Consider the following 23,932-nt stretch of genomic DNA (forward strand, 5'->3'; position numbering starts at 1 on the left):
AGAAGATAATGAAGCAAAATTATCTTGTTCCTCAGTGTCTCACCCACAAGCCTAATCTTCTACAACCCTCCTACTTCTCCCCTTTCTTACATTTCTTTACTTTTTTTCAAGTTTTTTTTCTCAGTTCCCTTCTATGCATGAAATATAGCTAGCCCCTCTTGAACTCATTGCTTCTACTATCAGATGTAAAGTATTAAATCACTTATTTTCCCTATTAATCTTCTAGAATCTAAAATGTCTCTAATTAATCTTATTTTTTTAGTTATAGATTTTGTGAGTCACAACCACATGTACACTTTGAGAAAAAAGAGACAAATTCAAGTCTGCATACAGCCATGCAGTTGTCACTTAGCAACAGGGATGTTTTCTTCTTAGAACTGTGCTTTAGATCACTTTATCATTCTGGGAATGGCACAGAATGTAATTGCATAATGCTAGATGCTATAGCCTAATACAGACATAGACTTATAACATAGAGTCTGTTGATGCTACCAGTCTTGTACATGTGGTCTGTCATCAACAGAAAGTTAACTGTATGGTCCATATTAATGAAGCATCATTAAGTGATAAATTCCTGTATTGACATGGGCCTAAGTAATCATTAGCAGAGAATAGAACCCCAAAAGAATGTGTCATGGTACAGCTGCATTTTTTTTTCTATTTCAAAAAGGCTTTAAGGAAAAAAGAAAGCAGAATGAGGATTGGGAAGCTCTCATATTATAAGAAGGGGTTTCCTGATAAAGGATTCCTGGTATGTCTGTATTTTAATGGAGAAGAATATGTTTTGAAATTTCTGAAACTTAAAATAATTTCTGGGCAGGGAGTAGGTTGATGAAAAAGGCACAGTGCTAATATATTAAACCCGAAATAACCAGAGGGTAAAGAGAATTGTCTTGGAGAAGACACCAAAATGGAATTCTTTAGGGGAAAAAACTTTGGTTGCTACTTAACAGGTTGCCTCACTTGCTCCATGAATTTACCTAATTAGTTCTGACAGCTCCTGTAGTAGCTTGAGATGAGAAATCATTCTGGCTGAACCTCTTTAGCTGCTTGATAATTAGTAAGTTAACAATAGATATAGTGTCCTGATTTGGGTATTCAAAGCAGCCTAGACATACTCTTCAAAGATGTCATATGGACTCAAGAGACTGGGATGTTCAGATATTAGTGAAATTATAGCTTAACTGAAAATCTTGATCCCCTTTTATAATTTAATGACACTAATCTTTATTTGTGTCTGCTTTGAAGTAATAAACTTCAGAGGTGCTTACTCAAAATTCTGAGTATGCAATTTATATTTACTTCCAAGGGAAGAATGCATACATTTGGTCTCATGAGATCTGTTGGAGCTTTCCAGACAATACATAGTGTCTTAACTCATATCATTCATATTCTCAAACTGGAGCTAAATTCTCTGGACTCCCCTTGTCTTTGAATCAAAGCAGTGATGTGATTTTTGGACACATCAGTGGATAAAGTTAAGTACTTTATTGTTCTACCTTCTTCTTTATATTTACTTTTGAAGAGATACCAAAGAATATTAATGCTGGGGAGACCTTAGAGGGGAGTTACTGAGCACTCACATTTTATTATTTTATTTTACTTTTGTGTTTTGGGTCACATTCAGCAGTGCTCAGAGGTTACTTGTGGCTCTGCACTCAGGAATCACTCCTGGCAGACTCAGGAGGCCATATAGAATGCTGGAAATTAAATCTAGACTGGCCACATGCAAGGTAAATGCCCTATCCACTGCATTCTCTCTATCGCCGACACACATTTTATTTTAGATATAAACTAACCGAAATAACTTAGTTTTCCCCTAGTCACAGAATTAGCCAGGCAAGAGCAGAATCAAGAATTACTCCCACACCTCCACAATTAAACACAAATTATAGGAACAGTTGAGTCTTCTCAGGTGGGACCAGATTGTGGACTGAAAACTTTGGGATTATTTTTGGAATTGATTGGCCTGACCCCCAACCCAGCCACAAACACACACACACACACACCAGCAGTTTCTGTCCACACTTACCATCTTGCCTGCAAAAGAAAAACAAATTGGCCCAGCTCCTCTACCAAGCTCCAAAAAATAAATAAATAAATAAATAAATAAATAAATAAATAAATAAATAAATAATGCTACCGACCTTTCCTAGGTAGTCTGGTCCAGGCTCATATCTATGTGACATTTTCAGAAAGAGGAGGAGTTTCTGCACCACACCCTATACCATTGACAAAAACAGCCCACATCTATAATCTAACCTTATCAAATTGCCATGCCACCAAATTTGTTTCAGATTTGTTTTAAACTCAAAATTTTATAGTGTCTGTCCAGTACTGTCAAAGGAAATCGATTTGAAAATAACATAGTAATCTAATAAGTTCAGTGAGCCTAAACAATAACACATAAGGCTCGCTAGCACCAATGACAGCCCAGTAAATCCTTAAACACTGACTTTATTAGCACCTTGAGCACAGCCAGGTGTGTACCCTCCCCTCCATCAAAAAATGTGTTTCTAATATAGTAAAACATATGAAGAAAAATTAGTTTCAGTTTGCTAACAACATAGGAAAACGTTTTTCCTAATACACTAAGTTCAGAATTCAGTATATGCCCTAAATATCCCAAATCTTTTCCTCTTTCTTTCCTAACACTGACATCTCATTTTTGTGTGGCAGTTTTTGATTTTTGACTGTCCCCATGATTTTGCTGCATGGCCACCACCAAAGAGTATCCTGTGCCATACAGGATTAACTCAGAAAGAAATGCCTTGACTTTCTTCTTGATACTTACACCAGAGGGCCTTGAGCTTTTAAAATGGTGCAGGGAGAAACCTCTAAATTAGGAAGCCATGTACATCATTTAAGGGAAATACATAGAAAAAGGTTGTTTTAATGAAAGAATTTTTCTCAAATACTTATAAGTCTCTTTCCACTCTATCTTTTTCTAGGAAGCTTAGCGCCTTTTTTTACCCTTACCTGGCCTAGTCTCAGTGCTTGTCCCCTATTGGTATGCTGGATTTACTTTTCTTAAATGATCTGCTTTATGTCTACTACTTTTGTCCTTTATTCACATCATTTTCCTTTTTATTTCTCTAATCTTAGCGCTCTCTGGAATTTTTATTCTCCAACTTTTCTTAAACTTCTCAGGACAAAGTTTTTAAAATCTGTCAACAATATGTAAGACACTATGATCAAAATAAAAAAAAAAAAGAAATAGACTAGTAAGGTGGGGGTGGGGTGGGATGGAGGAAGATTTGGGACATTGGTGGTGGGAATGTTGCACTGGTGAAGGGGGGTGTTCTTTACATGACTGAAACCTAATCACAATCATATTTGTAATCAAGATGTTTAAATAAATAAAAAAATATACTAAAAAAAGAAAAAATATATAGTTAATTCATCTCAGTAAAAAGGTAATTGTATAAAACTTTTTCTCAGAAAGCAAGAGTCATACATTCACAGCACAATTAAAATCATATATTTGTATCTACTTAGCTCAAATAAACAGAAATTTATCAAAACTGTAAAAAAAAAACTGAAAGGAGAGGTATTGTATTTGGTATTGGAGAACCAATTTGTATTGGAGAACCAAATCCAATATTGACTGTCTAGCAACTTCAAAATGAAATAATACTTTAAACTTTTCCTTTATTTTATATGAAAACACATTGGCTTGTGCCAAAAATGTTTTAATATAACATCTAGCATTTATGTATAATTTACTGTGTTCCAGATATGTTTATAAAAGACATAGATAGATGAAAGAAAATATCTTTGCCATAACAAACCATACCCAATGAAAAACCTCTAATATTTCAACTATCTATAATTTTCAGTGCTTTTTCTTATAAAAATATTATACTTCACTATCTAAAAGTTGAATGACCATTTATATTATCCTGACTGAATTTTCAGACCTTCTTGAATACTATGATGGAAATGCCTAATACTGATATGAAATTAAGATATACTGCATCTGTAGTTTTACATTCTAACCAACCTGACTATCCTGAAAAAATAAAACTAAATAATGCATCATATCATATGTTTTCTAATATAGATTTGATTAATATTTAGCATTACATTCTTATTTGCATATTTGTCAAATTATAATATTTTTCTAAGCCTCAGTGTCTAACCGCTTAGAGGGTGTACGTAGAACACCCCCTTGAGGAAGATTAAATAATATTTGTGTATCACCAGGTTCCTGTTCTTGGTCTTTTAAAGGATAGGGATAAACATTTTCTAAGCTTAGTTTCTCTGAATTAGAGGGAAGTAAATGTAGCAAAGAAGCATTGGGAGGGCCTGGAGAGATAGCACAGCGGCGTTTGCCTTGCAAGCAGCCGATCCAGGACCAAAGGTGGTTGGTTCGAATCCCGGTGTCCCATTTGGTTCCCCGTGCCTGCCAGGAGCTATTTCTGAGCAGACAGCCAGGAGTAACCCCTGAGCACCGCTGAGTGTGACCCCCCCAAAAAAACTAAAAAAAAAAAAAAAAGAAAAAAGAAGCATTGGGAGTATAAATATAGAAAGACAAAGACAAACTGGTTCATATGTGTGCTGCTAGGACAGCCAGGCATTTCACTGCCTGATGAGGGTCCATCCTTTTGCCTCTGTCCCAGCCCTGACTACTTTCATATGCCCTAAAGTGGAGTCTCTGTTCTCTCCCCACAGTTGTGGACATGGATGGAAGATCTGCAGAAAGAGATGCTGGAGGATGTCTGTGCAGACTCAGTGGATGCAGTGCAGGAACTGATCAAACAGTTCCAGCAGCAGCAAACTGCCACTCTGGATGCCACACTCAATGTCATCAAGGAAGGCGAAGACCTTATTCAGCAGCTCAGGTCAGCGCCTCCCTCCCTGGGGGAGCCCAGCGAGGCCAGGTCAGCATGGACCGTGCTTTCCAGTGGGAAATGCCTCAGTCTAGAAGCGAGATAAGTCATGTACCAGTCTTGGCTCATCTGCAGCCAACTTTGTGGTCTTGTGTGAGGTTGGTTTTTCTGTCTGTCAGATATAAAAGTGCTTGCATACTCATTGTGAGTTTAGAATGAAATAGTGAATGGAAGTGTGCTAATGCTCCAAAACATTATTCATTATTCAAGATGTTATTCAGCAGCCAACAAGCATCAAATACAACAAAAATGAACAACAAAAGTATTCTAAGATTCATGATATAGTTCATCATGAGAAGAAATAGTTCTTAGAGAATATACTATATTTGGCATCTGATCTTAGACTGTGATCCATTTGTTGTAAATGTAACTCATGTGGATATACAGTGTATAATGTTATTTCAGTTTGCTTTCAATTACCCATTTGGGACTTTCCACCATTCCTTATTTCCCAAAATAAAACCTTTGTATGAACCTAAAGAAAAATAACCTAGAAGTAGAATCCTTATATTAATTTAAAATAAGCCATAAAAATTGTTTTTTTTTTTCCTGTTGGCTTGAGATCTAGCTCTTGTACCTGTCAAAGGTATTGGCTTCTCACATAAAGTCATGAGGCCTCAAGCAAGCCCAAAGCAAGCATTCCTGTGCCCAGGTGTTATATAAATAAGGTTTGATGATGCTAATGATATCTGCCCACAAGGACTTATCCCTTTCCATATTCACTGACTGTGGGATCTCTGCCAGCTCTGGAAAGAAATAATCTCATCAACAAATCCCAGGCCAATCCTGGAACCTCTTCTGTTGGAGAGGACTCCCCTTTACTCCCCTCACCACACCAGTTGTCCAATTAAATAAACTGCAAGAAATCACATTTAGATGGTCCTGGCATGTTTTTCTGTTGGAAATTAATCATTTATATTCTAAACATGCACTTGAGAAGTTCAGAGTCCTCTTGTTGCATACTAACAAGATAGCCTCTTTTCCTAATTCATCTTCATAAATATATAATAGTTGGCAATTTTATTTGCCTTCCCAGGAAATGCCTGTCACTTCCTTCTAAAAAAATTCTTATTAGTGGACAATTATTTAACAAATCTAGGTCCTAGCTGCTTTTCTTTATCATTAAGGGGTTTACTCTAAGGGCTGTCAGTTATAAATGTTTGTCTGGATTTGTGTTTTCTTTGTAAACACTTTTCACAGGCTTGGCTGCCTGTTATGGAGGGGTTATGGAGACTCCATGTGCTTTTAACTTGGCATCCTTACACAGTGCCTGAAGACTAGAGACTACTCAGTGATTGGAAATGAATGGAATATCAAATGCCTGTTCTACACATTTGAGTTCCATGAATTTTAGATAGGCCTATAACCAAGAACCATTGGTAATCACTCATTGCTCCCCTAAACTGACTCTAGAGCCAAGCTCTTCTGCCTGATGTCAATACCAATAGAGAAAAGGAATGATGCTAAGGTATTGACAAGATGTTGCACTCACTCCAGAGCACATCATATCTTCACAAGCTGCTTTCAGGATCTCTGAATACTCATCACTCATGCATCTTCTCTGTGAGGTTCAGTAAGTTTGAAAATGGCAGAGGTGTTGTATAATTGGGTCAAAAATCACTCAGCCAGGAATAGCTTTGTATCTCACATTGATTCAATTAAAAAAATTTTAAATGAAAAAAAAGGATAAAAAAAATCACTTTTTTCTGGAAGCTATGTGATGGAGAAATCCAAGAGGAACAGTCAGAAAGAATAGCCCTATATTCCCTGCAGCAAAATTTGCATCAAATGCATAATGCATAGTGTTAAGTACATCCTTTGTGGGTTTTTTTTTTCTGCTATTGGAGGTGTCCTGCAAGACAGAAAAGGACAAGTATGCCAAAGTATAGAAATAGGAAGCTGTGAAAAATAGGAATGGCTCTTACTAGTTTTTATTCCCCCAGAAACTGTGTAGGTTCAGATATAGTTACTTTTGATCCAAACACCAACTAGAGAAACTGATTTTTCAGAAAGGTTATTATTGATGAGAAGTTTTGAAAGTAATGATTTTTCCTTTTTGTGAAACCAAGTTGTCCAAAATAATGAGTGTACTTGCTGATTGAGATTTTAGGTCTCCAACTTAATCTAAGCCCTATAGAATCTAAACTTTTATACCTTCACAGTTTTCTTATTATTCTAAGGTCTGTGGAAGTCTCTCCCCTAACCCCACTTCTCTGAGCAATTCAATATATTTATCACTTGTTTTTTTTTTCTATATTGTATCCCTTCCCCTGATGCTTTTATGCAGAATCTCTCTACTCAGAAAGCATACTTATCTTATCTACTTGACAGGTTTATCCTCTTCTAATACCCAAGCCATGACTTGTCTTCTTTGAAATTGTAATTATTCCAGCCTCTGATACTCTAATATCTACTGCACCCAGTAAGGCCTGTCGCAACTGTATTAGCCTCTTTTTTCACTTGTGACTTTCTAGGATTAATAGTCTTTTAATATATTACATTCACCCATACTTTTATTTAATGTCAGCCCAGATAATAAGCAAAACAGGATTAAGGCCACTTTACAGAAATCAACTGGGACTCAGAAAGATGATTTCCTAAGGCATATAGAAAGGAAGAGAAGGGACTTAATACAGACTTCTAACCTCTTGATCCCATACTTTTCTAACTGCAGCTCAAGGTCTGTTTAATAATATTAACCCATAACTTTGGCATAACATTATAAAGTAGATGAGTAGTTTTGTCAGCCATAAATTTATTTTAGCAATAATCTTTGGAAGTAATAATAAGGGATTTTTTCTTGCCCATATGTCTTTAGTATGTCTATCCTTATGTGCTGTGATATGTGTATTAAAACTATATATGTTTGACTATACTCTGCACAGAACCACCCCAGTTCCATAATATTTTATGCTTTGCTTTTTTTTTATATTTTCTTTTTCACAGTTTGATTTGAGGAATAAGTGAGTAGCCAGTATAAGAGTCACAGTGCTATGAATCCCAAGGAGAGACCTATATTTTTGTTCTTTTATCAACCAGTTAGTAGCAGATTTTCATTAGGTATTTGATCAAATCTATTGATTGAATGATTTAATTGATTCACATCCTCCTTGCTTAAACAAAGAAATATCCTTACCTCTCTTAACTTTTAACATGCCAAAGTCCATCTCTTCTTTCCCCCATCTTGCCACAGGGACTCAGCTATGTCCAACAACAAGACGCCGCACACTAGTTCCATCAGCCATATAGAGTCAGTTCTGCAACAGCTTGATGACGCCCAGGTGCAGATGGAGGAGCTGTTTCATGAGCGGAAAATAAAGCTGGATATCTTCCTACAGCTGCGCATCTTTGAGCAATATACCATAGAGGTAAAGGTGGGGAGGATCCTGGAGGAGGGTTGGATCAAGGATAGTTCTTGGAAGACTACAGTGTGGCCTACTTTATGCCAAGAGTGCTACCTCCTAAACTCAGAATGGGGGAAATATTTGAAAATCACTTAAGGAGATTAGAAGCAATAATGCATCAAAGGTATATATTTTTTATTTTGTTTTTGGTAGTTTTAGTTTGGGTCCCACAATTAGAGGTGCACAGGACTTAGTGCTAGCAGAATCTGGGGGACCATATGGAGTTCCAGAGATTGAATTTGAGTTAACCTTGTGCAAGTCAAGTGCACTGTGCACTATACTACCTCTGTAAATTCTATGGTATATTTTTAAAATCAAGAAAATTAGAGCAAGATTAATAACTCAGTTGGCTGAACACAGCATCACATGCTCACTTGAGCACCATTGGGAGTGTTTCCAAAGCACAGAGCCAGTTGTGCTACAAAACAAATACAAAACAAAACAAAACAAAATAACAGCAGTAATGATCCACCATATTATATTTCTTCTTTTCATCCTCACTGCCAAACAGAGCCTTTATTTTTTTCATTTTTTGTCTGAAATGTCTTACTTCATTGTGAATTTTTTGTTGGTTCACTTGCTCTTTGATTTCTAAAAGAGGTACAGCTGGATTTTGGATAAGGTAAATTTATTGTACTCTACTGCTGTATGAGTAAAAAGGTGTTACTGTTAAGTGGTCTCCTCAGTAAGTGGTCTCCTCAGTTAATGGGTGGGGTGTAGGTTGGGATTAGGTGAAAATCATTCAAGTGGTACCACAGGGAGGAAAACATATTACCCTTGTTTGCTTTTGCTTAATAAAGCAAATCTGTTCTTAGGCTTCTTGTTGGCTCATTTCTCAAACTCCTTGGTCTTTTCTTGGAAGATCATAATTGCATATTAATGTAGCTTTTGTATATTGGTGTCCCTTTTTTGATACTTTTGTATAATGTCTTCCACCTTTTTATTTTTGCTTTAACATAGTAAACTTGGGATATTATTAGGTTTTCTGGGATATGCATACACCTACTCCTCAAAGATATTCAGGTATCAGAGATACCATTTATCTTTGCTTCAGGTTTGTGTAGTCTGAAAGGAAGAAGTTCTCTGTCCAAAGTTTATTAAAACATTGATTTACATTCCAATCATCTTGTTGAGTTGAGGCTTCTGAATTTCTCTAGAACTGATCTTCTCAAAAATATCTCTGGAAACTTCAGTGTGATTGGTTTGGAAGAAAAAAATGATTTTTTAATAAATGTCAAAAGTTTCACTATCCCAATTCCATACAAATTCAGAGAATAATCTTAGCAATAGGTGTACTTTTCAGGTTCAGGTCTGAGACAAAAATGATTATATTCAGCATTTGAAATGGAAAAGAAAAACATTTCTAAAAGCAGTTCATTGTCCTCTCTTTTATTCTCTTACAGCCTTTCCTTTATAAACTTAACTTAACCTCTGTCTCCCTAGAAGCCATTGTAATTAATTCCTTAAAGATTTTTCATTTTAAAAGTGTCTTCTGGACATTTTCTGAAACAAAGGAAAATATAGTTCTTTAAATCTAAGCATTAATTTTCTCCCAACTGCTTCTATAACTTAGCTGCCATTATTTATACTATATGTATATAAATTTTGATTCCACATGCAAGAGCTTTTCAGGGGAAAGGCATATTAAAGCATAGTGAGAATAGGCTGCCAGTAAGTAACACAGGAACATAAGTGGAAGGTTTCAAGCATATGGGTGATGCTAAGGGATATAAAAGTGTAACCAAACTATAACTTTCAATTAATAAATAATGGGCATAGGGTGGAAGGGTTGTAACAGTGGACCAGAATAGACATAAGGATTGGGAAAGGTCATAAATACTTTAGGTGGAGAAGAACAGTATCTTTGTGCATTAATACCAGAAATTGGTCACTATTATAACTGTTACCTAAACTATAATACATAATTTAAAATAAAACTTAATGAAAGAACAAATAAAATGACAATATAAATTAAAGGTATTGACATGTAACAAAGAGTGAATGGGGTAAACTTTATACAGGTGGGGTAAAAATGGTAAGAAAGTAAGATTGAGACTCACAGAAATAAATTTAGTAATTAAGAGTGAGACTCACAGAAGCCACTTTGATTGCTGGAATGTAGGAACCAATCTTCTTCGGTTCTCTTTGCTCCCTGAGAGCGAGTATATCCATAGGGGAAATTATGTTAGCAGATGTAGTGGTTTCACTTTGTATTCTTTATTTACCCTTCTTACACAGCAGGTCCATGTCAAAAAATGCTCAAGGGAAGGAAACTCTCTTAAAAGTTCAAATGTTTATTTTTTATTTTATTAAATCACTGTGGTTTAGAAAAAGGATTTGCTGGCTTAAATCCAGGATGTGTTGTATAGCTACATCCTAAACATTAGCTAGGCCATAACTCATAGAAATGTGCCTGCAGTGAGTCTGAGAAAATTAATTTCTACACCTGAAAACCAATTCTACACATATGAAAATGCCAGCTGTAAATGAAATACTTTAAAATTTTATTTTTTTTAAATGTTATAGCCTTGTTATAGCTTTTCTATGTATAAAAATACCCTCTTCGATCCTGAGTCCAAGACAAAAATATGACAGTTTGTTATGCTGTTAAGTAAAAGTGAACAAATAGGATGAATTTATGATAAATGGGTGTGGAGTAAAAATAATGATTTTATTAGTTTACACAGGGTCATCCAGGTTTTAAAGGGATTTTTTGTTTTGTTTTGTTTTGTTTTTGTGGGGGAGCCACACCCAGTAATGCTCAGGGGTTACTCCTGGCTGTGCACTCAGAAAACACTCCTGACTTGGGGGAGCACATGGGATGCCAGGGATCAAACCCAGGTCTGACCTGGCTCAGCTGCATGCAAGGCAAAAGCCCTACTGCTGTGCTATTACTTGTCCCCTTAAAGAGATTTTTTTGTTTCTTATCTTGGGATAATAATTTTTTTTCATTTTAAATAGGTAATATACTGCTAAACCTATAGAATTAGCTATGTTTTAAAACATATTGTCAAGTTATTTTTGGGTATGATGAAATCATTTCAAATACCAACTAGTATTTCACCATGGGGCATGATTTAAAAAAAGTAACACTAGTATTTTACTGTGAGGATAAGATTCAGAGTGTGCATTGAGAGTAGTTTCTGTAAAAAGAAACATGTTAGAGCTGACATAAGCCAGACCAGGTACTGCCATTGCAGAACCCATAGTTGTGGTTTCTCTCCCCATAGAAGATATTTGATGAACATACTCCAAATTCTTAAGGATTACTGAAAGCCAGAGCAGACCTTCCTGTCATTTGGGAGATCTAAGTGTGACTCTTTAACCATATTACTAATGGCTGTGCGAACTAATTAATTTAAAATGAAAGATCATGCAAATATTTAAGATAATGCATGAGTTACTTCTTTTAGTCAATAATTCATCTGTATCCTACAGTATAACTACCCTTGAGGTCATTGGAAACCTAAAAGGGGTGAATCTTATCAAAACTGTATTCAAAATTTTAAAACCAGGACTGCTTTCTTGACATAGTCATCAAAATGGCAAAAACCAAAGGGAAAGAAAAACTTATGTTAAGTAAGGGAGAAGTAAAATCTTTAATATTAAGGAAAGAACAAAAGAACCACAATGGATTTCCCAAATGAAACAGTCCAGGCAAGAAAAGAATGAAATTGGGGCTTGCCTTGCAAGTGCTAGCCAAGGAAGGACCACAGTTCGATCCCCCGGTGTCCCATATGGTCCCCCCAAGCCAGGGGCAATTTCTGAGTGCTTAGCCAGGAGTAACTCCTGAGCATCAAACGGGTGTGGCCCCCCCAAAAAAAACAAAAGAAAAGATAAGAATGAAATGACTTATTTAATTACTGAATCAAAGAAGTTCTCAATCTAGAATCCACTACTCAGCAAAATTCTTACTTAGATAGGCAGCAGGGATAAAAAAAAAACATGGATAAAAACGAACTGACAACATTCACAATAACCAAACTGTCTCTAAATGAACTGGAAGACTGTTTATATAAACCAAATAACCAATTGTATAATCAATAGTACTTTATTTCAATAGTCCTTAAATGTCAATGGATTAAACACTCCTATCAAAAGACATAGAGTGATGGGATGGATGTATAAGGATGCAAAATCCATCCATAAGCTGCTTACAGCAAGCACATCTAAAAATCTCAGGATAGAAACAGGCACAGAGTGAAAGAATAGAAAACAATGGTATGAGCCACTGGAAAACAAATACAAGCAAAAACTGATAGGAGAGCTATACTTAAATCAGATCAAATTATTGCACCTAAAGAAATTAATTAGCCACAAAGATGGACGCTATTAATTAATGAAACAATAGATCAAGAAATACTGACTCTGATCAGCATCCTCATACCAAATATTGGTTCAACGAAGTTTGTAAGGCTTTGATCACAAACCAAGAGAAATATATGGATGGAAATATGATAGTTGTGGGATATTTCAACATGCCATTCTCGCCAGTGAATATATTCACTAGGCAGAATATCAGTGAGGGCATAAAAGCTGTAAATACAAATTTAGAAGAGCTGGGATTAATGGATTTATACAGTCTTCTATCCTCAAAAAGCTAAATACTCCTCCTTCTCTAGGGCAAATGGAACATTCTCCAGGAAAGATTACTATCAGACCACAGTGCCACAGAGATAGAAATTAATTATAAAATATTAGCATGTTGCTTAATAAGAGCTGGATCAAAGAGGAAGACAAGGAAGAAATAAAAAGTTTCACTGAGACTAATGATAATGAAAAACAAATTAGAAAAAAATCTATAGGACACAGAAAAAGCACTAATTAGGGGTAATCTCACAGCAATATAAGAATACAGAAGTAAAGAAATAAAGATAAAATCAGCAACCTAAATATACACCCTTAAATATCTAGAAAACCAACAACAAAAGAACATGAACAGGAGCCAGAAAGATAGCACAGCGATAGGCCATCTGCCTTGCAGGTTGCCAAATCCAGGACGGAAGGTGGTTCGAATCTCAGCATCCCATATGGTCCCCAAGCCTGCCTGGAGCAACTTCTGAGTGTAGAGCCAGGAGGAACCCCTGAGTGCTGGTGGGTGTGACCCCCCCAAAAAAAACAAAATCCAAAAACCCACAAACATGAGTAGGAGGAAAGAAATAATAAAAACCAGAGCAGAAATCACTGAGAATAAAACTAGGAGTTGGTTTTTCAAAAGAATAAACAAGATAAAGTCTTAGCAAGGCTCACAAGAAAAAGAGTGTTTAATAAATCAGAAATGAAAGGAGAATAAATCCATAAATCCAAGACATCATGAGAACTTATAGTGAACAACTTTATTCTGTTAAGGTAAAGAACCTAAAAAATATGAGATTTCTAGCAACATAAAACTGAATGAGGAGGAAGTAGATAGCCTAAACAAGCAAGGAAAATTGATACAGTAATTAAGAATCTCCTTAAGAATAAAAGTTCAGGCCCAGATGGGTTTATGAGTGATTTTTTTCAAACAATTAGAGAAGATTAACTGCCATAGATTTTTAAACTCTTCCAAAATATCAAAGAAACAGGAACCCTCCCTAACAAGTTATATGAAGCTAATATTACTCTGATATCCAAATCTGACAGAGACACTACCAAAAGAGACAAAGTCCTCAACAAATCTTAGCAAACAGAATCCAACAACACATCAAAAAATCATGTATCATGATCAAGTGAGTTTCATTCCAGGGATGCAAGAATGGTTCAATATATGCAAATCAATTAGAATCATACACTGCTGCAGGTGTCTTGCATCTCAGCAACTCTAGTGGGGGAAATATTCTTCATGAGAGGAATGTGGGAGATCACAAGCGGCTGGGCAAAATATGAAATAATGAAACCACTAACAGGTAAATAACTAAGGTGTAGTTTGCATTTTCTGGAAAGAGTCAATAGCCCAGGATCTGCATTCTGGCTATGTCCTTGATTACCAGAAACTGAGGCTGCAAGGAGATATTTGAAAAAGAGATAAAATATTGTCTTTCATTTTGGTGCTAAATATTATCCAGAAAAGGGATTTTCTTAGTAATCTTTGGTGCTAGGATTTCTCTGAGCAAAAGAATTTTATTATTCACCACAGCACTCAGTACAGTAGCTAAAGGTTGGAATCAAACTAGATGCCTAACAACAGATGAGTGACTCATGAAGATATAGTACATATATACAATGGAATACTACATAGCTCCAAGGAATGATGTGCTCATGCAGTTAACTGTGACATGAATGGATATGAACCATATTATGTTAAATGAAGTAAGCTAGAAGAAGGATAAAAACCAAGATGATATCATATATATATATATATATATTTGAAATATTGCATGAGTGAATACAGTGGTTTAAGTGTGAGTTGCCTAGAACACTCTGCCTCAGAGTATAGGAAGAGAAGGAAAGAAATAAAAGGGGCAGAAAAACAGATGTTAAATAACAAGGGAACATAGGACAAGAGGATTCAGGAACATTGGTGTTTGTTAAGGAAGGACAGAACTAAGTATCCAAGCCATAGAGTCAACAATAGTGAAATCATGAGACCCGAACTTTAAAACTTAAAAAAAAAAATTGTCTATTATGATGGGAGGGTAAGGTGGTAAGAATGTGTATGGATGGACTCTAGAAACATTGGTGGAGAGGGGGGGGGTTGATACATGGTGGGATTGGTGGTGAAACATTGTGTGTCTAAAAGTCAATTATGAATAACTTTGTAAATCACAATGCTTTAAATAAAATGTTTAAAGAAATTATGATTCTATATTTTAAATGGTCTTCATGATCATTTCTATTTCTTGCCATATTTCTTTTTATTGTTTTTTCCTTCCATAAAGTAACAGAGGGCTCAAAGTTCAGTATTGCCATCAAACTATCAAACGCCCGTTTATTTGACAGGACTTTACTAAATCCTTTATTTTTTTAAGATTAGTCAGATTAGAGATGAATATTCATAAAGACATGAATGGGGCATAAAAGCACTGTAGTTTTGTTTGTTTGTTTTGGTTTTTGGGTCACACCTGGCAGCGCTCAGGGGTTATTCCTGGCTCCAAGCTCAGAAATCACTTCTGGCAGGCTCAGGGGACCATATTGGATGTGAGGATTCGAACCACTGTCCTTTTGCATGCAAGGCAAATGCTCTACCTCCATGCTATCTCTCCGGCCCCTAAAACACTGTAGTTTTAACTTTTATTATTTTTTGGTTTCTGGCCACACCCTGTGATGCTCAGGGGTTACTCCTGACTATATGCTTAGAAATCGCTCCTGGCTTGGGGACCATATGGGATGCCGGGGGATCGAACCACAGTTTGTCTTAGGTCAGCCTCGTGCAAGACAAACACCTACCACTGTGCCATCACTTCGGCCCCAGTAGGTTTAACTTTTTAAAAAAGAAAATATATATGAGTCAGCTCTGTGGTGCTTTGTGTTAGCAATATTCTCTGAGAAGCCCCCTTTTACCATGCCATTTGTTAGTTGCTTGGTATTAGTATCCAGCATCAGTTCATGGAAGGTTTTGGGGAAAATTCCATTTTCTTTATTTGTTTAAATTAAAGTAAGCATGAAAATAAATAAAATATGTGTATATGTGTATGTAATATATGCACACTCGTAGGCCTATTTGTATAGTGAAAATTGTTCTCTCTGTTACCAATGGATAATCTTGGGTAGGCATACATACGTTGGAAAGTTCTAGAAATTTCTCCAAGAATCCTCTATACAACTTTATGAAAACTTGGCCACAATTATGGTCTTTCTTGCAGATAACTAACTAATTATGATCAAAGTTTACTTAGTAAACTGAAAATTAACCCTGAGTGATTAACCTAAGAAAATAATTGAATAGTCAAATATATAGCTAAGGGGCTCACATTAGGGCAAGTTAGAGCAAGGCTAAGGCTGAGATAAAAATGACATTTAAGAGGAAAATTTGGGCTAGACAAAAGGAAGCTGATTCTATCTTACTTCTGGTTTCATGTTTCAACATTTATATAGAATGCTATGTAGCATATCTCCTGTGCTTAGAAGTAAGGATTGCAAGGAGAAAAAGAGGGGGAATTCAGGATTTTTGTTGTAGTGTTAAAGCAAAGTCTACAAGCTCTACCCTTTGGTCCTATTTCTGCTATATAGAAAAACAGAGCAAATCTATCTCTTATTTGTCAGACTCAAAAATATTTAGACTTGGTCCTCAGAAGTCTCTTCCCATTATCTGAAAAATGCTAAGATTACATGCCTCCTCTGACTCTAAAAATTCCATGACTATTTCTCTCCATTGTCAGTATTTTAGCATTGCCCCAAACTAATTTGCCCCTTCCTGACTGTGACATGATTTCCAGACCACTACTTGTCTCTAGACTACTTTCTGCTACAGGAGCTCTGAGCCAGTTTGCAAATGCTCCCCTTAGGTATAATATGTCAGGGCATGGGCACGCTTCCAGTGCAGATAGGACTGGGCTCTGTGGCTTCATTAGCTGCCCTTACTCGGTGGTGCCCCCTGTAAAAGATCTCATTTGTATTTTCAAGTTTCTTCAAATAAGTGGATCTTTTTTAAATACTTTAGTGAAAGCTTTTCATATGTTTTCATTTCCAGTTTTACCACTTTCATTATATGCCCACATCTTCAGTCGATCAATTTAATTCAAATTTTTACTGCTGTCAACATTGTCCCACTTGAAATATTGGTTAAAAAAGGGTTTTGTGGGGCTGGAGAGATAGCATGGAGGTAAGGTGTTTGTCTTGCCTACAGAATGATGGTGGTTCAAATCCTGGCATCCCATATGGTCCCCCGAGCCTGCCAGGAGTGATTCCTGAACATAGAGCCAGGAGTAACTCCTGAGCGCTGCCAGGTATGACCCAAAACACCAAAAACCAAAACCAAAAAAAAAAGGTGGGGGGGAGGTTTCTGGACTTCACAAGATGTTCTTTGCCTATCTCTGAGCCCATCATCTTACATACTCAATGTATCAATGTTTGATCATCTAGGGACCATCTTCTAGTCTAAATCCATAAACTGTTTTCCTTTTTGGTACAATGTTAGACTTTGTCAAAACCTCACTGATTTCCAAGTTTGTAACATGCTTCAGATGCACCAACAGAGTATATGAAGAAATAAAATAAAATTTCTTTTTTTGATCAATGCATATAGATTTTTGCTAGGGTTCACTGTAGCATTTTCTAATGTTTTCTGAATGGTTTGAAAAAGAAATGCAGAATAAATACAATAAGATAAACCAAAATCCACAAAAATATTTATTTGATAATCTCTTTTAGATTTGTATCATTTATTTCAGGATGTCTATGTAGTTTCACCTACCATATTCTGTTAAAAATCAGAATAGGGATTGGAATAATAGCACAGCAGTAGGGAATGTGCCTTGCATGCAGCCAACCACAGACAGAATCGTGTTCAATCTTTGGCATCCAGTATGGTCCCCCAAGACTGTCAGCAGCAATTTCTGAGCTCAGAGCCAGGAGTAATCCCTGAGCATCACCTGGTGTGGCCTCAAAAACAAATTCAAAAAAATAAAGGATTATGCACACAGTTTGAGTTTTCAAAAATGTTATGTTTTACTGTTACCTAAGATCTTTTAGTATTTTTATTTAAAAGATTCTATTATGATCAGTTATGTCAACAATGTGATACATTTTATTTAAATAAATAATTTAAATAAAAAAGAAAAGAAAGAACTGCCAGTTGACAAAATATGTTTTATTATTGTTTAGGTAATAGAGTTGAAATAATGTTTAAGTGGCTCACCACAAAGAGTGGTGAATGCAGTTAGAGAAATAACTACACTGAGAAGGAGGGTGTTCTTTACATGACTGAAACCCAAGTACAATCATATTTGTAATTTTTTTGATGCGGTTCTATTTTTTTCTCGTAAAGTTATTTGTTTGTTTGTTGGTTGGTTGGTTTGGGGGCCACACCCAGTGATGCTTAGGGGATACTCCTGGCTATGTGCTCAGAAATCGCTCCTGCCTTGGGAGAGCTTATGGGACTCCAGGGGATCAAACCGCAGTCCATTCTAGGTTAGTGCATGAGAGGCAGATGCCCTTCCACTTACACCTCCATTCTGGCCCTTTCTTGTAAAGTTTTACCAGTGTTTTATGTACCTTGGATTTTAACCATTAACAGACGAAAGGTGGGCAAATAGTTTCTCTTAGTTTGTGGTGTGTTTTTGTTTCTCCTAGTCTGTAATGTGCATTTGTATTATGCTCATTTGTTTCTTTTGAGATGAAGAAGCTTTTTAATCTAATGTAGTACCATTAAACAGGCTTTATTTACGTTTTGGTTTTGAGATCATGCTCTGTAGTTCTTGGGGAGCACATATAATGGAAGGAACTGACCACAGGTCTCCCTCATACAAAGGACTGTTCAACATTTTTTAGCTACCTCTCCAACCCACAAAGCTTTCTTCAAAAGCAAAGTGAGACCCTTCTGTGTGTCATGCTTACATACAAGAAAAAGTATAGGTAGGAGGAATGCAAAAAATATTTCTTGAGGACACACAAGACAATTTATATTTCATAAGATAAGAGAACAACACAAATCAAATTATTCAAAGCTCTGGACATTAGTGCATAGAGAAAAGGGGAAATTAGGAGCCAGAGTGATTAACACAGCTGTAGAATGTTTGCATGTGTCTGACCTAGGAAGGACCGGGGTTCAATCCTTGGCATCCCATAAACTCACCCTGAGCCTGCCAGGAGAGATTTTTGAGTGCAGAGCCAGGAGTAACCCCTGAGCACTGTTGGAGTACGCCACCCCAAAAAAAGAAAAGCAAAAGGAAAAACGAAAGAAAGAAGAAAGAAAGAAAGAAAGAAAGAAAGAAAGAAAGAAAGAAAGAAAGAAAGAAAGAAAGAAAGAAAGAAAGAAAGAAAGAAAGAAAGAAAGAAAGAAAGAAAGAAAGAAAGAAAGAAAGAAAGAAAGAAAGAAAGAAAGAAAGAAAGAAAGAATAAAAGGCATTTAGATTAAGGGTGGGGAAGGAAGTCTTGAGAGACTGCTATTGAATAGCCCTTGACAGTCTCATTTTCAGGTTTTATTTACAAAGGAGCTCTTTAGCATCATGGTGGCAAGTGGTAAGGGTGGAAGAGTGCAGAAATGAGGGAAATATACAAATATAGAAATGCTAGATATATAAATATTTCACATTTAGTTTATTTTCAAATTCCCAAGATATCAAAACTCTGCACCTCATTCTCATTCTCTTCATTTTCCTACTAAAACCTGTGATTTTTTTCCCCCTTCCACTCCAAAGATTCTGGGCTTTAGGATCTCTCTGGAATCTTCTTTTGGCAAATGACCTTTTAGAAATAAGACAAAAACTAAAATTGAAAAAGAAAGCAGGTTTTTCTGTTATACCTATTTTAGTAGTTTTGTTTCTAAGGGAAATTTATTTTGTTTTCCCTTAAAAAGTAGAGGGGATGGGGCCGGGCGGTGGCGCTAAAGGTAAGGTGCGCCTGCCTTGCCTGCGGTAGCCTTGGACGGACCGCGGTTCGATCCCCAGGTGTCCCATATGGTCCCCCAAGCCAGGAGCAACTTCTGAGTGCATAGCCAGGAGTAACCCCTGAGCGTTACCGGGTGTGGCCCAAAAACCAAAAAAAAAAAAAAAAAAAGTAGAGGGGATATTTATTTATTTGCTTGTTTTTAGGTCACATCCAACAGTGCTCAGAAATTACTCCTGGCACTACTCAGGGGACCATCTGGATCCTGGGTATCAAACTGGGTTGTCCATATACAAGGCAAATGCCCTACCCACTCACTGTACTATTTCTTTGGCCCAAGAAAAATTTATTTTGTAGGCAAGAAAATGGATTAAAAATTTCCCTTGGTCTTGGGGCTGGTGCAGGCAGTAAGGTGTCTGCCTTGCCCATGCTAGCATAGGAAGGACCACAGTTGAATCCCCCAGAATCCCATATGGTCCCCCAAGCCAGGAGAGATTTCTGAGCACAAAGCCAGGAGTAACCCCTGAGCATCACCGCTTATGGCCCAAAAACCAAAAAAAATTTTTCCTTGGTCTATATTCAAATTAGGGACTTAGATCCATTATATATTAAAAATTTAAAGAAAATTATAATCAGGGTCCAGAGAGATAGCACAGTGGTAAGGCATTTGCCTTGCATGTGGCCAATACAGAACGAACCCTGGTTCAAATCTGACATCCCATATGGTCCCCAGAGCCTGCCAGGAGTGACTTCTGAGTACAGAGTCAGGAGTAACCCCTGAGCGCCCCGAATGTAACCAAAAACTAAAAAAAGAAAAGAAAAGAAAAGAAAATTATAATGAAAAGAGAATTTACCTAAGTTTTTTAAAATGTTCAAATTGTTTGAAAAGTCATTTTACAAAAGTATATATAAACAACGGTTATGCTCATTATAATGTGTTCACCATAAATAAAGAAAATGCAATCTTAGGCTATAATAATGTATATCTTAGCAGAACTAATGTTAAACAAGCTGATAATACTAAATGATGGTGAGCACTTAAACAGTTAACTTGCATGCATTTTTTGGAAATGTAAGATTCCTTTGTGTAATGTTAAACATCTACCTACCTTATGACTTTACAGTAGCACCTCAAGGTAACCAATGAGTGGGGGGAAACCTTGCGTTTATAAAACTATATATGAGACCTTTGACATAATCCCTATTAGCAATAACCAACCTCTCATAGAGACAACCTAAAAATGTATCAGTAATAGAAATTAATTGTGGTTTATATATATAATACAATACTACTCTGAAACAGCAAGGAAATGAAATCCTGATAAAGCATGCATGCATAAATCTTAAAAAAAATAGCATGCTTAATACAGGTGGGGACAAATAATGGAGTACTTGCTCTATGTTTCTTCAAAGGACTGCCATAAAGATAGCATGAGATAAAATACTTTAAAAACTATATTTCAAATGTTTTTATTTGATTCATCTAACAGGTGAAATTTGAATTCCTACTGTAAATGACAACAGCTACTATAAAGGACATGTAAAAATCTATTTTCCAAGAAATATTTGAATCAACTAGCTAAATACATGAATGAAGCTATAGAACAATATTAATTTGCAAATTCGTGTTAGGAGAAAGTTTACATTTATTTTATGCTTCAATCTTTATTGTTTTTTTTCTATTTAGTATATTCTTGGATTAATAAAGTGTACTACCTCTCTACACATATTTAGTCACTATTTCCAGGTATTATCCTTTGTAATAGAGTTTAGAAGATACTGCACAATAAAACTCAGGAACCAGATGGGTTCCTGGGTTTAATGAACAATACCAGCTCTACTTTATTGGAAATCTCCAAGCCTTTCACTGGCTTCTCCCTTCCTCTTTCAATCTCTTCAAAAAAGTTAAACTCAATGCTTTAATTTTGATGATTCCACAATGATGATTTTTTTACAGTAATAGTTTTTTTTTTAGAGTAATAGTATGGTGGGCAATGTCTCTGAAGTTTATAGACCTGAGCTCTGTCTACAGGTGCCCTTACAAGCAGTTTGAACTAAATAAACCATTTAATCTAAGTGAACCTCAGTTTCCTCTACTATAGGACCCTAGAGATAGTCATAGTTTTTTCTCTCTGGATCATCATTGCAGACAGCAGTGGAATATTCAAGAACTTTATAATCTACAATTCTTCCTGGTACATTTGCTGCTGTTTCCTTACTGTTTCCATATATATATATATATATAAACACATATATATGTATATATACACCAAGAGAAAGAGCACCTTCAAAAACATGAATCCAGGGTATTGTTGCTTAAATGTAGCTGAGGTATGAAAAGGTTTACAGCAGGGACTTGAGCCAAGAGCTGGTTGGTAAATAGACTGAGAATTTCTAAACTTTCATTCTGTGAATGCATGAGGCTCAGGTTGTTCTCCTATAGGTGACAGCAGAGCTTGATGCCTGGAATGAGGACCTGCTCCGACAGATGAATGATTTCAACACAGAGGATCTGACCCTGGCGGAGCAGCGACTGCAGCGCCATACTGAACGGAAACTAGCCATGAACAATATGACCTTTGAGGTCATCCAGCAAGGTCAGGATCTGCACCAATACATCATGGAGGTCCAGGCCTCAGGTAGGGAACCTGTCACAGCCTTGTTCTTTCAGAGAGATGGTGAAAATCAAGGATACTTGCTTGGCTGCATGAGAACTTTCACTCTGTTCATCTGTTATATATCTGCAGATAGATAAAACAGATTTTTCCTCATTTTAAAGAAAAAAACTGAATCATTAAAACATAGATTAACTTGCTTGGGTTTGCCCCTATGGAGTCTAGTAGATATGGAAAATGGGTTTTCCAGGATTGAAGGAAGAAAAGGAATGATAGGAATTAGACCAGATTGAAAAATTAAATTAAAAATGTTAAAAGGTGACCTGGAAAAAACAAGTGTGCCCCAAAGCTAATCACACATTTATATGAATTTTATTTAGGTGTAGATATTGCCTATGATGCCCACACTTCCTCCACTCCACCCTTACTACCTTCTGCTCTGTTCTCTATCCTCATGTTAAATTCTGCTCCCAGTTTATTGAGTCATCAGATTTTTATCACTAGTCTAGCTGTGAGTAAAGAACTATTGATAAAAATTTATAGTACAACCATAGAATTTTATAAGTTTTCAAAAAATATAAATCAACCATGGTTGTTAACCCAGAGTTGGTTTCTTTTCATCAATATATAACAAATGTGTTCACAATAGCTATGCAAAATAGTCTTTGAGGTTAGACTAGAGGAGAGCCTTAGACCCCTGGTCCCAAGTCCAGAAAAAAGAATTGCTCGTTTAAGATACATACCAATGGAATCTTGAAACCAGGTTTTCATACTCAAACTGCCATCTGCACCACCTCCTTGATTAGTCTGGTGCTTTATCCTTCAGGAGGACACTCATGTAAGGAATCAGGTCATCAACATTTATAGCAATATAGCATATATAGTTTTTAGCATATTTTTTTATAATTTCAGACTACTGGGTGAAAATATTACTGTTCTAAAGCACAGTTGATTCATATTCCTCTTTTTTGTTTTTTGTTTTTTTTTGGGGGGGTCAGGTCTTACTCCTGGCTCTATGCTCAAAAATCGCTCCTGGAAGGCTTGGGGGACCATATGGGATACTGGGATTCGAACCAATGACCTCCTGCACGAAAGGCAAATGCCTTACCTCCATGCTATCTCTCCAGCCCCTCATATTCTTCTTGATTAAGAAAAACATAATTAATTAGGAGATAATCACGAAGACTTTAGCCATCACAGTTGGCTTACCTTAAAGAGTAAATGCCAACATTCGAAGAAATTTCATGTCTTTTTTTTAAGGTACAGAGGATGGAGGGCCATAGTGCTTGGGATCACTGTGGGATCCTCAGTTCTAGGAGATCACTGCTGGCAGTGCTTAGGAAACTTACAGTGTCAGGGATTGGTCACTTGCAAGGCAAGTGCCTTAACCCTGATACTAACTTTCCAGTCCAGGAACTTTACTTCTAACCAGAGGATCCTAATTCTGTTAATTTTGATAAGCATAATCTTTTTTTTTTTACATTTAAATTTATGTTATAGGAGCCAGAGCTATAGAATAGTGAGTAGGGCCCATGCCTTGCACACAGCAGACCAG

The 23,932-nt window shown here is 36.4% G+C and overlaps 1 protein-coding gene across 2 annotated transcripts in view; it reads left to right on the forward strand.

Annotated features, from left to right (window-relative positions):
* The window catches only part of LOC126026168 (kalirin), a 549,871-nt gene that overhangs the window by 406,351 nt on the left and 119,588 nt on the right, over positions 1-23,932 (forward strand). For both annotated transcript variants that reach the window (XM_049785867.1, XM_049785868.1), the window contains exons 12-14: positions 4,675-4,883; positions 8,086-8,260; positions 22,206-22,401. In XM_049785867.1, the coding sequence (XP_049641824.1) occupies positions 4,675-4,883; positions 8,086-8,260; positions 22,206-22,401 (580 nt within the window). The remainder of the gene's footprint in view (positions 1-4,674; positions 4,884-8,085; positions 8,261-22,205; positions 22,402-23,932) is intronic.

This window comes from Suncus etruscus, chromosome 13, assembly GCF_024139225.1.
Source record: "Suncus etruscus isolate mSunEtr1 chromosome 13, mSunEtr1.pri.cur, whole genome shotgun sequence".
NCBI lineage: Eukaryota > Metazoa > Chordata > Mammalia > Eulipotyphla > Soricidae > Suncus > Suncus etruscus.